At 38.2% G+C, this 18,017-nt stretch overlaps 1 protein-coding gene across 1 annotated transcript; it reads right to left on the reverse strand.

Annotated features, from left to right (window-relative positions):
• Window positions 1-13,902: 13,902 nt before the first annotated feature.
• Window positions 13,903-15,068, reverse strand: LOC119517791 (serine/threonine/tyrosine-interacting protein). Its single transcript, XM_037814788.1, has one exon. It carries the CDS (start codon window positions 14,820-14,822, stop codon window positions 14,151-14,153), a length of 672 nt encoding a protein of 223 aa, XP_037670716.1. The 5' UTR covers window positions 14,823-15,068; the 3' UTR covers window positions 13,903-14,150.
• Between the last annotated feature and the right edge of the window lie 2,949 nt (window positions 15,069-18,017).

Here is an 18,017-nt window from a genome sequence, read left to right on the forward strand (position 1 = left end):
GTTTGGAGGCAGGCCTGAGGTCCATGCAGAGCTGCTGGGGCAGGCTCAAATGGCACAACAGCTGACACTGGAATTTTCTCAATGAAAATCTCATTGTTGCCACAGAGCCCTTTGTTCATAACCTGAAATGTTGTTTCCCTTGGGATTCTGAAGGCTCTGGATCAGTGTGAAAGATTCCCCTGGAGGACTGGGAAATTTAATTTGTTTCTGACAGGATATTTTGTCAGCCTGAGTTTGTTATGCCCGGATGGAACGAAAAGTTTCTGGTTGAACGGAGGTGCCACTTGGGCTTCCAGAATGAGTGAACCCCCATCACCACGTCCCCAGCAGCCTCTAATTTCCCACCCCTGACTCTCGGCTTCACAGCCGCAGATGCTTCATGCAATAGCCGGATTCACTGCCTGTGGTCCTTGCCTCAGCTCCTGATAACCAGCTTTCACTGGAGCCCACTGAGAACCTCAGTTTTGTTATGAATGTGTCAGGGATAATACTGCTTTTATAAGGTGTATGTGAGGATGAAGAGGTAAAGTACTTGAAGAATGAATCTTGCAAAATGTCTGGTCCATGTTGGACACTTCCCTTCCCATGGTTTAAATGAGGTTATTTGCATACTGATGATTACATGGATGTCCTTTGAATTATACTGAATCAAACTACGGCTAATACATTTTGGATGCAGAGATTTCAAACCCTGTTTCAAAAGTTAAGGCGATGACTTCCTGTTCTCTTTAACATTCAGGTAAAGAAATGGTAATTGTGAGAATGTACCCACAGTTAAATTCAGAGCTCATTGTGTGAGATAAGTCGTTTGTTTCCTCACATATAGATACATAGCTGCAGATCACACTAAAATATTCATCAGGGGCCAGAGTAATAATGCAAAAGACAAAATATAAATGGGGAAAAAGAAGATCCGATTGAAATAAACCAAGACCTTTTTGTCTTACAGGACGATATTCTGACTTTTGAAAGGACCCCTGTGTGGTCAGCATGCTGCAGCCATTGTAAAGTTAAAGAAGGTGTCCGATTTGCGTTACCTTCTGCAGGTTTTCCCTGTGCCACCCAGTTTCCTCTCCCTTTCATCATTCCTGGGTGTTTCCCTAATAAACTTCTTGTTATTCTAAGCCTGTCTAGCGTCTGCTCCTTGGGAGACCAATGCTCTTCACCCCCTCCCCGGGCATGCACACGGGGTTTATGCAGCGGGAAAAATGCACACGGGGACGAAGGCAGAAGCAAGGTCACACTTCGGGGTGATACTGACTGGGAGGGTCCCATGGAAGCTCTCCTGGGACATTCCTAAACATTCTCTGAGCACCTGCTGCCTGCCAGTCTCAGGGCAGCCCAGCGACCTGACCTAAACCTGCAGCAGTGTATGTCACTGATTTTCTGGTTAGGTCTTTGAGAGACCCCAAGATGATCCAGAAGGTGGAGGCCAGTTCCACCCCCATTACCCCCCCTCCCCCACAGGCTGAGGTCCCCCTGGACCAGGCTTCCCAGGCCTTGGCACGGGCAGCTTCTCTGCCTGGCAGCCTTTGCCTCCATACACATTTTTTTTTTAAATGCAGTTTTACTGAGATATATTCACACCCCATACAATCATCCAAAGGGTACAGTCAACTTTTCACAGAATTGTCATATAGTTGCGCATTCACCACAATCAATTTTTTGAACATTTTCATTACTCCAAAAAATAAAAATAAGAATTAAAATAAAAGTAAAAAAGAACACCTGAAACATCTCATACTCCCCCCCCCTTCATTTACGTTTTGTCCCCCTTTTCTCTATTCATCTGTCCATGCACTGGATAATGGGAGTGTGAGCCACAATGTTTTTGCAATCACACAGTCACACCATATAAGCGATAGTGGTTCTACAATCGTCTTCAAGATCAAGGATACTGGATTGCAGTTTGTTTTGGGTATTTCCTTCTACCTATTCTAATACATTAATAACTAAAAAGGGATATCTATAAAATGCATAAGAATAACCTCCACAATAACCTCTCAACTCCATTTGAGATCTCACAGCCACTGAAACTTTATTTTGTTTCATTTCTCTTCCCCTTTTTGGTCAGGATGTTCTCAATCCCACGATGCTGATGCTGGGTCCAGGCTCATCCCTGGGAGTCATGTCCCAGGTTGCCAGGGAGATTTACACCCCTGGGAGTCAGGTCCCACGTAGCGGGGAGGGTAGTGAGCTCACCTGCTGGGTCTCCACCCATCTTTGAAGGTTGAGCTTACGTATCCACTGATGCTTATTATTTAATCATTTATTTCAGTATGATTTATGGCTATTTTATAATTTGGGTTAAAATAATACAATTTTTTTTGACTCAAAATGCTCCAGCTTTACCACTGGGAGCTCTTTCAGTTGGTTCCTGTGTCCTGCTTACCTTAAACTATCACAGTTTTTGTTTGTTTGTTTTTCTTTTTATTTTTAGGACCATCTTGTGTTCTGGAACTGCAAGATTCTACAGGCTCATCTTGTCTCTTTCATGCCCTGGTCCTAGAATCAGCCATTTCTCCAAGAAGCCCTGGTTCCTCTCACTGGAGAAAGACATTAAAAAGCTAGATGAGGTGGCTAAGTGTGTTCTCTGCTATGGGGGTTCCTTGTTTCTCACACTTCTCAGGAGACAGTGCAAGGAAATGTGTGTTGTGCACTAAACTGTGTTTACACATATAATGATGATTTTGTATGGAGCCTTTGAATACACATTATGCTAAACATGGTTCACAGTGATGTCTCTAACTCTAATCCATTATTATATGGATATTCTAGCTTTCTCCAGTTGCTTATCTGTAACCCTCCAACAGCAAGAAACCTGGCTCCAACTGCTCTTTGTCATCTACTCATTCAACGTTCAACTCAAGTGTGTGTGTTTGTGTGTGTGTGTCTAGTGGTTTTAGAATTGTTAACCAATCCCCTTGTGGGAAATGACTGTATCAACTAAAATTCAGTGCTTATGTACAGCTCCTTTTAAATTTAGTCTTACAGATGTCACTCATGACCCCATCACCTGTCAATAATTTGTTTTCTACATTTGCAATAGAATTAGATGGTTTTAGCATGACCTGCCTTCCATCCTGGGATCACCAGTTTCTAAAGTTATTTTTTTATTTTGCATACATTAAGAGTCACTCAGTGTGCTGTAAATTCTAGGGGTTTTGAAAAATGCTATGTGGCAGGTATTTACCATTAAGGTATCTTACAGACGCATCACCTTTTAACCCACTGTCCCCCCACATACCTCTGGCAACCCCTGATGATCCTGTTTACCATCTCTCTAGTTTTGCCTTTTGTGTCATGTCACATAGAGGGGATCATACTGTATGTTGCCTTGTATAACTATCAAATTTAAAAATAATATATGAATGTCGTGTAAAACTCACTTATATAGGCTTATACTGAAAAACAGGAGGCCCTTAGTCCCACCTCTCCCAACCCCTAATTTGAGTTCATCATGTTCAAGTCTTGCATGCATTTTTCTGCTCTTTGTATTAATATTTCTAGATAATATTCTTATGTGACTATTTATTGATATTTCTATTTTTTGAATAATCTCTAGTAATGTGAAAGAAGGGGACCCAGCTCTTTTCCTCCATGTCCCTCTCACCATTTGCTTTCCCTCATTTCTTCAAACAGGGTGGTCACCAGAGTTGATGAAATCATCACCTGTGCATCACGAGGCTTAGGTGAAGGTGCCTCCACAGAGCAGGAGCAACAGGAGATATGCATGCAGACTCACACACACATATATGTATATAAAGAAATCGTATATACATAGACACATACACACATAGATGTGTATATAAAAATATACACATGCCTGTGTATGTATATGTGCGTGGCCTGCATGTTGTGAGATGTGTTGTAAGGTATTGGCTCATGTGAATGTGAGGGCTGGAAAGTCTTAAATCTGTAGGAAGACTGTCAGGCTGATAAATTATCAGGAGTTGAATTTGCAGTCTTGAGGCAGAATTTCTTCTTCCCTAGGCGACCGCACATTTTACTCTTGAGGCCTCCAAGTGATTGGAGGAGGCCTACCCACATTATCAAGGGTAATCTACCTTAATTACAGTCATGTAACTGTAGACGTTAATCACTTCTACAAAATACTATTTGCATCCCCTGATCCAGGGACACATTTCAAGGTGTGAAAACCTGAGACAAGAATCCTGCCATCACGTCTTCTGACTTTAAAACAGATTTGTGAAAGGCCATTCAAGAAATAATGATTTTCAGTTGCCCGATTTGCACAATCTACGGACGTAACTGTTCCTTCGCTGCTCCTTCTTGATCTTAGGCCAAGCACTTTCCTTCTGTGCTTGTGGATTTTCGACTTCATGTTCACTTCACTGACATGACCTTCATCAAGGGCAATTTGAATCTAAAACAAAACAATCGCATTAAGGAATCAATTCCCAAGAACAGAAAAAGCTACATTATTCCAAAAAGACATTATGTAATTTCAATTTTCCAAGACTTAAAATATTTGTTACTCAATAAAGCTAAGGTGTACAATGAAAATCCTGCAGAAAGCTCAGACGGCTGAACCTCAGACATTTCTGAGGGATTGATTCACTGAAATAAGAACTTTCGAGCTTTTCTGTCCATTTTTCTCTTCTAATATCTGCATGTAAAGGATAGAAACAAAACATATATTAGGATTCCAACAGAAATGCTGGGAGACACGTTAAAAAGAAATGTAACAGAACATATCTCACAACTAACTGCTGTATTCCATGTAAAAGTAACTGATACGGGTTGGGACTGGGAGGAAAGAAATGGGGGAAGAAAAATACTCAAAGGCATAAATATTTCGTGGCATCTGCAATGTTCTTTTTTACAAAATAGTGGTATAGATGAGTGGATGACAGAGGAAAAGCAAAGAGGGTGGCAAATCTTTCAGGTCAGACAACTCATTTTATTTTATTTTATTATTATTATTTTTAATTTATTTTTTATTTTTTATCTTCATTTTATTGAGATATATTCACATACCACGCAGTCATACAAAACAAATCGTACATTCGATTGCTCACAGTACCATTACATAGTTGTACATTCATCACCTAAATCAATCCCTGACACCTTCATTAGCACACACACAAAAATAACAAGAATAATAATTAAAGTGAAAAAGAGCAATTGAAGTAAAAAAGAACACTGGGTACCTTTGTCTGTTTGTTTGTTTGTTTCCTTCCCCTATTTTTCTACTCATCCATCCATAAACTAGACAAAGTGGAGTGTGGTCCTTATGGCTTTCCCAATCCCATTGTCACCCCTCATAAGCTACATTTTTATACAACTGTCTTCGAGATTCATGGGTTCTGGGTTGTAGTTTAATAGTTTCAGGTATCCACCACCAGCTACCCCAATTCTTTAGAACCTAAAAGGGGTTGTCTAAATTGTGCATAAGAGTGCCCACCAGAGTGACCTCTCGGCTCCTTTTGGAATCTGTATGCTACTGAAGGTTATTTCATTTCCTTTCACATCCCCCTTTTGGTCAAGAAAATGTTCTCCATCCCACGATGCCAGGTCTACATTCCTCCCCGGGAGTCATATTCCACGTTGCCAGGGAGATTCACTCCTCTGGGTGTCTGATCCCACGTAGGGGGGAGGGCAGTGATTTCACCTTTCAAGTTGGCTTAGCTAGAGAGAGAGGGCCACATCTGAGCAACAAAGAGGCATTCGGGAGGAGGCTCTTAGGCACAATTACAGGGAGGCCTAGCCTCTCCTTTGCAGCAACCGTCTTCCCAAGGGTAAAACTTATGGTAGAGGGCTCAACCCATCAAACCACCAGTCCCCTATGTCTGTGGTCATGTTAGCAACCATTGAGGTGGGGTAGGCCAATACTCCTGCATTCTCCACAGGCTCCTCAAGGGGGCACTACATATTTTTTTCCTTGTTTTTTTTTTTAACCTTTTTTTCCTTTTTAAATCAACTGTATGGAAAAAAAAAAAATTAAAACAACAACAACAACAAACAAAAACATACAATAAAAGAACATTTCAAGGAGACCATAACAAGGGAGTAAGAAAAAGACAACTAACCTAAGATAACTGCTTTACTTCCAACCTGTTCCTACTTTACCCCAAGAAAGTTACATAATATAGCAACATTTCTGTGAACTTGTTCCTACTATATCCATCAGAAATTAACAGACCATAGTCATTCCTGGGCATCCCCAGAACGTTAAATAGCTTATCTGTTCTTCTTGGATTACTGTTCCCCCTTCCTTAATTGCTCTCTATTGCTAGTTCCCCTACATTCTACACTATAAACCATTTGTTTTACATTTTTCAAAGTTCACATTAGTGGTAGCATATAATATTTCTCTTTTTGTGCCTGGCCTATTTCGCTCAGCATTATGTCTTCAAGGTTCATCCATGTTGTCATATGTTTCACGAGGTCGTTCCTTCTTACTGCCGTGTAGTATTCCATCGTGTGTATATACCACATTTTATTTATCCACTCATCTGTTGAAGGACATTTGGCTTGTTTCCATCTCTTGGCAATTGTGAATAATGCTGCTATGAACATTGGCGTGCAGATATCTGTTCGTGTCACTGCTTTCCAATCTTCTGGGTATATACCGAGAAGTGCAATTGCTGGATCGAATGGCAACTCTATATCTAGTTTTCTAAGGAACTGCCAGACTGACTTCCAGAGTGGCTGAACCATTTATACAGTCCCACCAACAATGAATAAGAGTTCCAATTTCTCCACATCCCCTCCAGCATTTGTAGTTTCCTGTTTGTTTAATGGCAGCCACTCTAATCGGTGTTAGATGGTATCTCATTGTGGTCTTAATTTGCATCTCTCTAATAGCTAGTGAAGCTGAACATTTTTTCATGTGTTTCTTGGCCATTTGTATTTCCTCTTCAGAGAACTGTCTTTTCATATCTTTTGCCCATTTTATAATTGGGCTGTCTGTACTATTGTCACTGAGTTGTAGGATTTCTTTATATATGCAAGATATCAGTCTTTTGTCAGATACATGGCTTCCAAAAATTTTTTCCCATTGAGTTGGCTGCCTCTTTACCTTTTTGAGAAATTCCTTTGAGGTGCAGAAACTTCTAAGCTTGAGGAGTTCCCATTTATCTATTTTTTCTTTTGTTGCTTGTTCTTTGGGTGTAAAGTCTAGGAAGTGGCCGCCTAATACAAGGTCTTGAAAATGTTTTCCTACATTATCTTCTAGGAGTTTTACGGTACTTTCTTTTATATTGAGATCTTTCATGCATTTTGAGTTAATTTTTGTGTAGGGGGTCAGGTAGGGGTCCTCTTTCATTCTTTTGGATATGGATAGCCAACTCTCCCAGCCCCATTTGTTGAATAGACCATTATGACTCAGTTCAGTGACTTTGGGGGCCTTATCAAAGATCAGTCGGCCATAGATCTGAGGGTCTATCTCTGGATTCTCAATTCGATTCCATTGATCTATATGTCTATCTTTGTGCCAGTACCATGCTGTTTTGGCAACTGTGGCTTTATAATAAGCTTCGAAGTCAGGGAGTGTAAGTCCTCCCACTTCGTTTTTCTTTTTTAGTGTCTTTAGCAATTCGAGGCATGTTCCCTTTCCAAATAAATTTTGATAACTAGCTTTTCCAAGTCTGCCAAGTAGGTTGTTGGAATTTTGATTGGGATTGCATTGAATCTGTAGATGAGTTTGGGTAGAATTGACATCTTAATGACATTTAGCCTTCCTATCCATGAACATGGAATATTTTTCCATCTTTTAAGGTCCCCTTCTATTTCTTTTAGTAGAGTTATGTAGTTTTCTTTGTATAGGTCTTTTACATCTTTGGTTAAGTTTATTCCTAGGTACTTGATTTTTTTAGTTGCTATTGAAAATGGTATCTTTTTCTTGAGTGTCTCTTCAGTTTGTTCATTTCTAGCATATAGAAACATTACTGACTTATGTGCATTAATCTTGTATCCCGCTGCTTTGCTAAATTTGTTTATTAGCTCTAGTAGCTGTATCATCAATTTCTCAGGGTTTTCCAGATATAAGATCATATCATCTGCAAACAATGACAGTTTTACTTCTTCTTTTCCATTTGGATGCCTTTTATTTCTTTGTCTTGCCGGATTGCCCTGGCTAGCACTTCCAGCACAATGTTGAATAACAGTGGTGACAGCGGGCATCCTTGTCTTGTTCCTGATCTTAGAGGGAAGGCTTTCAGTCTCTCACCATTGAGTACTATGATGGCTGTGAGTTTTTCATATATGCTCTTTATCATATTGAGGAAGTTTCCTTCAATTTCTACCTTTTGAAGTGTTTTTATCAAAAAGGGATGTTGGATTTTGTCAAATGCTTTTTCAGCATCTATGGAGATGATCATTTGATTTTTTCCCTTTCGAATTGTTAATGTGTTGTAATACATTGATTGATTTTCTTATGTTGAACCATCCTTGCATGCCTGGAATGAACCCCACTTGGTCATGATGTATGATTTTTTTAATGTGTCTTTGGATTCGATTTGCAAGTATTTTGTTGAGGATTTTTGCATCTATATTCATTAGGGAGATTGGCCGGTAGTTTTCCTTTTTTGTAGCATCTTTGCCTGGTTTTGGTATTAGATTGATGTTAGCTTCATAAAATGAGTTAGGTAGTGTTCCATTTTTTTCAATGTTTTGAAAGAGTTTGAGTAAGGTTGGTGTCAGTTCTTTCTGGAAAGTTTGGTAGAATTCCCCTGTGAAGCCATCTGGCCCTGGGCATTTATTTGTGGGAAGCTTTTTGATGACTGATTGGATCTCTTTGCTTGTGATGGGTTGATTGAGGTCTTCTATTTCTTCTCTGGTCAGTCTAGGTTGTTCATATGTTTCCAAGAAATTGTCCATTTCCTCTACATTATCCAGTTTGTTGCCACACAGTTGTTCATAGTATCCTCTTATAATTTTTTAAATTTCTTCAGGATCTGCAGTTATGTCACCTTTTTCATTCATTATTTTGTTTATATGGGTCTTCTCTCTTTTTGATTTTGTCAGTCTAGCTAGGGGCTTGTCAATCTTGTTGATCTTCTCAAAGAACCAACTTTTGGTGATATTTATCCTCTCTATTGTTTTTTTGTTCTCTATGTCATTTATTTCTGCTTTAATCCTTGTTATCTGTTTTCTTCTACTTGGTTTAGGATTGGTTTGCTGTTCATTTTCTAGCTTCTTCAGTTGATCCATTAGTTCTTTGATTTTGGCTCTTTCTTCCTTTTTAATATATGCATTTAGTGCTATAAATTTCCCCCTTAGCACTGCTTTTGCTGCATCCCATAGGTTTTGGTATGCTGTGTTCTCATTTTCATTCGTCTCTATATATTTAGCAATTTCTCTTGCTATTTCTTCTGTAACCCACTGATTGTTTAGGAGTATGTTGTTTAACCTCCAGGTATTTGTGAATTTTCTAAGTCTCTGATGGTTATTGACTTCTAATTGTATTCCATTGTGGTCAGAGAATGTTCTTTGAATAATTTCAATCTTTTTAAATTTATTGAGGCTTGTTTTATGTCCCAGCATATGATCTATTCTGGAGAAAGTTCCGTGAGCACTAGAGAAGTATGTGTATCCTGGTGATTTGGGATGTAATGTTCTGTATATGTCTGTTAAATCTAATTCATTTATCAGATTGTTTAGGTTTTCAATTTCCTTATTGGTCTTCTGTCTGGTTGATCTATCTATAGGAGAGAGTGATGTGTTGAAATCTCCCACAATTATTGTGGAAACATCAATTGCTTCCTTTAGTTTTTTTTTTTTTTTTGACTTGCATTTAGCTTTAATTAGAGCATATTTATAATTTTCTAAGCCATATTGAGTAAACTTGAGTATGAAAAAAAGCTGCAAACATTTCAGAACATGAACCACATGTGCGCTGTTTGCTTTTTAAAAAGAATGAAGCAGTTGTGATTTTTACTGTGTCCCACACACTTGAGTATGAATGAAATATTGGTTTTAAAAAGAAATAAAGCAGCAGTTGTGATTTTTACCGTGTCCCATACACTTGAATATAAATGAAATATTACAATGAAATATTTGTATTTCACTGACTCTAGGATGCACATTTTTTTTTTTTTTACGTGTTAACATCTCTGAAATGTGGACGCATTTTATGATCAGTGGCTTGTCAGCAACATTTTGCCTTTTAGTGTTATCTAAAATAATGGTGTAGTAGTGATGGGATCTTTGATTTGATGATGAATAGTATGTAGGTAGCTAACACAGGAGGAAGAAGGTATTGAAAGAGCGTATTTTTTTTAATGGGCTGGAAGCTATTCTCTGGCTGACCTACCCTTTTATTTGAACGTGATTCTTACTTCCAACCCCAAATATGCATAACTAATCCTTAAAAATATACTTAAGGCTGGAATATTACATTTGCATGGACTACTGACCATAATTTTGTGTGACCACAGTTTTTTGGAGTATTCTCTAATGGGTCTCAATATCCAATGTTCATTCATCTTTCTCAATCTGTGGGAGTAAACATGGATTACTTTTACACAGAAGTTAACAATCTAAATAAAGACGTTTTGAGTCACAAGCAGTATAAATGAACTTTTCAATCTTTTTGAGGCATATTGGCACAATAGTTTAATACAATCACCAATCTTCACAAAATAATTTTAATACTTTGTGCCTGGGCTAGCAGCATTTTGCACTGTGACAATTCCTATACACACAAGCATTTATCCAAGTACAAATGTTTGTTAAAAGAGTAAATTAAGCAATTGCCTATACAAAGGTAAATAGACAATGTAGGTTATTTTGCTTCTTGAATCATTTTTGCTGCATAGTAAATTGCAATTACATGTCAGTATAATGTTACTGATCCATAGAAAACACTTTGAACTGTGAGGTATGACAACTCCCTTTGAGAGGAAGCTAATATGTAAACCTGAATATTTTTGAGTGATTTTTCCTTTCTTTTTTTTTAGCTGCCATGGATGGGTAAGACAAAAAAATCCAGCATTTGGAGACCCTAGAAACTTATTTTCTCTAATCAATAAAAAAAATAAAATCTTATAGTAATTATCAGATATTTCCTATCATTTTCTAATCGGAGCACTGATGAATGCACAAATATAAAGTAAATATTGAAGTGAAGCTAAATTTGTTATGGAATTATGGATTAAACCAGTTATTAAAGAAAAAATCCGCCAGGTAACTGCTCATTTACTTTACATCAAGTTGAGATCCTGATATATAAATCCCAACTTTATAATTCAAGACTGCAGTTAAATACTTTGATTCACTTGAGTTACCATGGTAATAAGACAATTAGAAACCTTATATTTTCTTAAAAGGGATATGCTAAACATTGTTTTGACATTACTTCTAAACTCAGATGAAGCAGAAACACCTCCCCCCACCCCGAACCACAATTGATATTCAGCTCAAAAAGTTAAGTGGTTGAGTTGGTATAGCAAAAGCTATCACTGTTTTAACATTTCCACCAGAGTAGATACCAATAAACAAAGGTAACTGCTGTTCAAACATCTAACAGATAAAAAAAATTAACATGAACCAATAGGTTGAAATTAAAAGGTACATATACTGCCATTCCAATTTGAATATTTTCAATAAATTATTTCCTACTTTCAAAAATAGACATTAATAATGCAGTTTTCCTATGGTTTGACACAATTTCACTTTAAGTTCTGTGCCCAGACTAAATATTTAATCTTAAGAGTGGGTGCTTTGTTATACATACATTATTCAAATACTCTAGGAAATAAATCATGATTAATTAAATTTATCCTAACTAACAAAATATATCAGTGGAAATAAATCACAGAAATGGAGCCAAGGGAAGTAAGAATAGGATGAGCTACCAGAAGAACTATGGAGTATTAGGTGAAAGTAGATCCAAAAAAAAAGAAAAAAAAAAAAAAAAAAACACCACCACCAAACTTGCAGTGTTCCTATAAAAGAAAGAATAAACGCCATGTTTTATCCACATTAATATTGTACCAAAGATGATGGCAGTCCTTTTTCTAGTGTCGGTGAGAGACTCTCTTTAATATACAGTGCTGGGCAGGCACTTTAGTGACAACATAAAAATTACAGTGGTTAGAAAAAGTGGAAAATTACCAGTAATAAATTAATATCAATAACCAAACCTGTATTTTTGGCCAGATTACTAGAGAAGATAAGTGTATTTAAGACGCTAATAAAAAAAATCTTACTGCCTCAGTTTTAAAACCTAAATTTACATTATAAAGATTCTTTGCAGAATGAAGCATCAGAGATTATTAAATTTCAAGAGAGATCTTTGCTGAACTGTCCAATAAGTGATCTATATACCAGAAAGCATGTTATCTGGCACTTTGCTAACTGGAATATCTGAACACCCAATTAAATTGTGACTCCACTAGACCACCACACCAAATGACCTAATCACACAACAGAATACTTGACCACAATGGGATTAATGCGGTGCTGTTTTCAGGATGGTAAAATGGGGGAAGGGAAAGGAAATCAGAAGGTCACCTGGGTCAACAGGAAGTAACTCTTCATTAACAAAGCATTTTAATCCATTTCCAGTCTTTCACTATGCTGGATAAAATAGCTTTTACTATATTATTATATCACAGGAAAGCAAAGCAAGTAACTTGGTGTAATAGGTTACCTTGCATAGTACCTCTTGATACCAAGGGAATGTATAGAAATCATTCCCATCAGTAAAGCACCTCAAAAGAGGACTGAGAAAAGTGAAATACAAAGGAGTTTTGTTTGTGTTACCCTTAAGTCAACTATAAAAAGTTAAAAACACTCCACCCTCCCATCACATACTTAAAATCGTAAATGTTTTTCTTAAAACAATTTTTATACATATAAATAAAAACAAGGAGAACCAAGGATTCATAAAGTGACTTTGCTAATGCAAATTATGGGGGAAATTTGGATTAACTCAATTTAAAGAATTTATTAAAAAGCCAATTTAAAATGATAAGGTCTCCCACAAATCATTTTCTCCAATAAATGCATTTTCAGAGAAAAGCTTCTATCAGGGCTGGAACAATCTCACAGAATCATTAAGATAACATAAAATGAACATGTTCCAAATAATTTACTATGGTCTCTTCAAACTTAGTATTTTTTATTTAAACTAATCTATGGTTTAAAAACAAAGAAATTACAGAAAATCTTACTTTTCACTGTTCTGTAGATTAATTTTGGAGGTCATGAGGTTTTATCTTTTCATTTCTTAAATGATGCAAGGCACTTTTCTTTTTTGGGTTTCACATAGGGGAAAAAAACCAATAGTGGTAAATTGGTATATTCTATTTAGAACCATTTTGGACAAAACAAAAACAAAAAAACAGCTTCTCAAAAGAACCCATAATAAGTAATGCAAAAAAGGGAAGTTACTTGAGACTTCTAATGCTATCCTTTTTGAGGGAGAATCTATAGTATAAAGCAAAACATCTTCCTTTGTTCATTAAACTTTTTTTTTTAATGGAATAAAATTAGGAAGGTAACAAGTAAGGAAACAATAACTCGATCATTTTAAAGTAAGGAAATTGGCTAATGACGTGATTTAAAGACTATTAATGAAGGACCAAGAAGAGCTTAGAAAAATAAAAGGACAATTTAGGTACTGAATTATACTAAAAAAGAGAAACGTGGCATATTCCTGCATTTTGTTAATGTTTCTGTAAGAGGCTCCATCATAAAACTGAACTGTAAAATTATTTTTAAAATGTAATATATATAACACAAAATGAATTTTTAGCAAACTTTAGTAAACTCTTTTGTTATAAATTACCCAAATTTTATAAACAAATCCCCCCTAACTTGCATTTTGTTTAAAGTAATAACTTTATATCATACAAATAAATTTCAAGTATGAAAAGTGCATTATTGCAATAATACCTCTTTGCAAGACCAAAATTCTTGGTTTATAATAAAACTGTAAAATGAAAAATAAAAAAAAAACAAAAAGGAGTAAAACCATCAGTGCCATCTATTGCAGAAGTCCAACATCTTCTTAAAATGTTGCTCAACAAGTTGCAGAGAAACACGTCTGGAAGCAACATTTAATTGAAAAGAAACTACTTTTTTTTTTTTTATACAATTTTACATTATTATTGTCTCTAGTATTTTCTCCTTCCCAAATAGAAATTCAATTCACATCTTCTATAATGGTTACTCTTGAGTCAGCCATTCTGTGCAGTTGCCACTTGCATGTTTCCAAAATCATCATCTTCTTCATGTGTTCTCTTCAAACTGCCTGTGGTACCGGAATGGACAGATAATGACCTTTCTATTTGTAGTGGTGACATCATCTGTATTGTTAATTTTGCTAGGTAGATGGCTTCATATTCCTGAAGTTGATGGACGAATCCAGCATTAGGATTAATACAAAATCTTCTTTCTTGAACATAAGCAAATGCATCTCTGTACTTCATTCCAAATGTTTCCATAATGTATGCAATAACAAAGGCAGCACTCCTAGAGATCCCTGCATTTCCATGGACAAGAACTTTTCCTCCAGTTTGTAAGCTCCCATCAATAAATTCTTTAGTCATGGGAAAAAAACGTATTATATTTTCAACTGGATTATCTGCAATATCCAAGACTAAATATCTAAATAATTGCTGAAAGTTTGGTTTAATAAAGTTTGCTTCAATATTTTGTCTTATGCATATTATATGGGTTATTCCATGTTTCTGTAGTATAGGTAGCTTGCTTTTCATAGCAGAAGAATATGGGCCTAAAAACAATCCAGGTAAAATTTCCTGCATCTCTCGTCTCATAGGATAGGTCCATTCCTCGGCATCCTCTTTGCACTGTGGGAGGGTGGGGAACTCCAGTTTCACGTCCTCCATGGTCCTGGCCCGCGGGCCGGTGGGTGGGGTGGGAGGGCGAGTTACCCGGCCGGCCGACCCTTAGAGCTGGCAGTGGCGGCGCAAGGGAGAACGGGTGGACCGGTGGACCAGAGGACTGGCGGGCGGGCGGCGGGCTTACAACGAACACACGCAATCTAAAGGATCCCGGTGGGAGCGACAGAGAGGAAGAGGAGGATTGAACTGCTTGTACCCAGCCGCCATGCTGCCACCGTCCCCCACCCCCAGTGTCTCCGCACCCTCCACTTCCTTTAGTTTTGCCAGTGTTTCTCTCATGTATTTTGTGGCACCTTGATTGGGTGCATAGACATTTATGACTGTTATTTCTTCTTGTTGAATTGCCCCTTTTATTAGTATGTAGTGGTCTTTTTTGTCTCTCAGAACATCCCTGCATTTAAAGTCTATTTTATCTGAGATTAATATTGCTACACCTGCTTTCTTTTGGCTGTAGCTGGCATGAAATATTTTTTTCCATCCTTTCACTTTCAATTTCTTTGTGTCCCTGTGTCTAAGATGAGTCTCTTGTATGCAACATATTGATGGTTCATTTTTTTTGATCCATTTTGCGAATCTATATCTTTTAATTGGGGAGTTTAATCTATTTACATTCAACGTGAAACCGTGAAGGCATTTCTTGAATCAGCCATCTTATCCTTTGGTTTATGTTTGTCATATATATTTTTCCCCTCTCTCTATTAATATCCTTTATTGTACCCATACCGAATCTCTTTAGTACTGAACCTTTCTCCAAGTCTCTCTGTCCTTTCTTTGTTTCTCTGTCTGTAGGGCTCCCTTTAGTATCTCCAGTAGGGCAGGTCTCTTGTTAGCAAATTCTCTCAGCATTTGTTTGTCTGTGAAAAATTTAAGCTCTCCCTCAAATTTGAAGAAGAGTTTTGCTGGATAATGTATTCTTGGTTGGAAATTTTTCTCACTCAGAATTTTAAATATATCGTGCCACTGCCTTCTCGCCTCCATGGTGGCTGCTGAGTAGTCACTACTTAGTCTTATGCTGTTTCCTTTGTATGTGGTGAATTGCTTTTCTCTTGCTGCTTTCAGAACTTGCTCCTTCTCTTCCGTGTTTGACAGTGTGATCAGAATATGTCTCGGAGTGAGTTTATTTGGATTTATTCTATTTGGAGTTCGCTGAGCAGTTATGATTTGTGTATTTATGTTGTTTAGAAGATTTGGGAAGTTTTCCCCAACAATTTCTTTGAATACTCTTCCTAGACCTTTACCCTTTTCTTCCCCTTCTGGAACACCAATGAGTCTTATATTTGGACGTTTTATATTATCTATCATATCCCTGAGGTCCGTTTTGATTTTTTCAATTTTTTTCCCCATTCTTTCTTTTATGCTTTCATTTTCCATTCTGTCATCTTCCAGGTCACTGATTCATTGTTCAACTTCCTCTTGTCTTGTACTATGAGCATCCAGAATCTTTTTAATTTGGTCAACAGTTTCTTTAATTTCCATAAGATCATCTGTTTTTTTATTTAGCCTTGCAATGTCTTCTTTATGCTCTTCTAGGGTCTTCTTGATATCCTTTGTATCCTGTACTATGGTCTCATTGTTCATCTTTAGTTCTTTGAGTAGCTGCTCTAGGTGCTGTGTCTCTTCTGATATTTTGATTTGGGTGCTTGGCCTTGGGTTATCCATATCGTCTGGTTTTTCATGTGCTTTATAATTTTCTATTGTTTTTGGCCTCTTGGCATTTGCTGAACTTGATAGGGTTCTTTTAGGATTTGTAGACCAATTGAAGTCCTTATCTCTAATTTATCAGATCTACAGCTTCGTGGAATACACTTTCTCTAACTAACCAGCAGGTGGCATCCACGAGCCACCTGTTCTCCACAAGCCAGTTCTCCCCTGCTTTGCCTTTTTGGTGAGTGGGGGAGTGAGTCTTGTGGGGTCCAATTGGTGTACCAAGCTTGCGTGTGTAGTTGGTGTTGCCCGCTCTGTATATGGGGCGTGTTTCTGGGCAGTCAGGGACGGGGGGTGGCTCTAACAATCAAATCTCCCTGGTGATCCTGGAGTTTTAAAGCTGCTGCAATAGTCTAATCCTTCAGTTCAGTCCTGCCACAGTTTGTCTCTGCCACTGACCCACAAGTCCTTGGTATTGGCGTATGGCTCCTGAGACTTGCAAGTGGGTCCCTCTTCCAGGCCGTGCACCCCCTGGTCCTCTGTTGAGGGATGACTGTGCTATGTCACAGGTGAGTGCTGTCCCCCCAGGGTGGTTCTGGGCTGCTGGGCTGTGTAGGGAGGCTCCCAGTCTGCTGAAATGATGGCTGAATGGGGCTTTGTTAATTCACACTGCTCCACCTTCCCAACTCTGGGACAATCAGCTGAGGTTGCAGGGAAGGCTAATGTCCACGCCCAGTTTTGTGGAGCGTGTCTGTTATTTGAAGCACTTCCATTACACTGTGTTGTGTGGGGCAGCTCTGGGCTATGGGGCTGGCGATGGGCAGGAGTGTTTCCTGTCCACGAGGATGATGGCTGTGAGCGGACACCCCCCTTTTCTTGGGAAGTTGTGGTGTTTAGTGAATTTTCTCAGCCACCAGATTATTGCCTTTTGTCTCATAGCTCTCTTAGTTCTGCTCTTGTCTTGACCTGCCCAAATTGCAAGTCTTTGAAGCTTTCTGTATTGGGCTTCTTTGAGTAATTGTTTTAGAAAAAGGAAAAAGGATTAAAAAAAAAAAATAAGGGCCCTCCTCACAGATCTAATGGGTTATTGAAATGCTAAGAGACAAAGCAATTAGGGCCATTAAGGAAAGATCCACAGGGCAGAGAGATCAGCTTTTCTTCGGGATTTGCATATGAGCCTCAGGGCCTGAGCTCTGCCCTTCCCCTTTCTATGTTCACCAGAACTCCAAAAATCCTCAGCTTTTATTTTGGAGTTTTTTGTGTTGTTTTTTTTCTATGCCTGTCTCCTCTCTGCTGGGCTGGCTGCTCTCAGATTCTCTGGTGTCTGGTCTCAGTCCATCTATGGTTGGAGTTTGGATCAGTAGAATGAGTTTCCGATAAGGGCTGCCACTGCAGTTCTCCCTTCTCCTTCCCGGAGCTGACAGCCCCTCCTCCCACGGGACTGAGCCTGGCAGGGAGGGGTGTGGGTCCCCTGGCCACAAAAACTTACAGATTTTGCTGATCTCAGCAGTTCGACGTGTTCATGAGTGTTGTATG

This window comes from Choloepus didactylus, chromosome 21 (assembly GCF_015220235.1).
Source record: "Choloepus didactylus isolate mChoDid1 chromosome 21, mChoDid1.pri, whole genome shotgun sequence".
In the NCBI taxonomy this organism is placed as follows: Eukaryota; Metazoa; Chordata; class Mammalia; order Pilosa; family Megalonychidae; genus Choloepus; species Choloepus didactylus.

Excerpts from the sequence above, each read along its gene's own strand:
- LOC119517791 (XM_037814788.1), bottom strand. The coding sequence starts at position 14,822 with ATGGAGGACGTGAAACTGGAGTTCCCCACCCTCCCACAGTGCAAAGAG.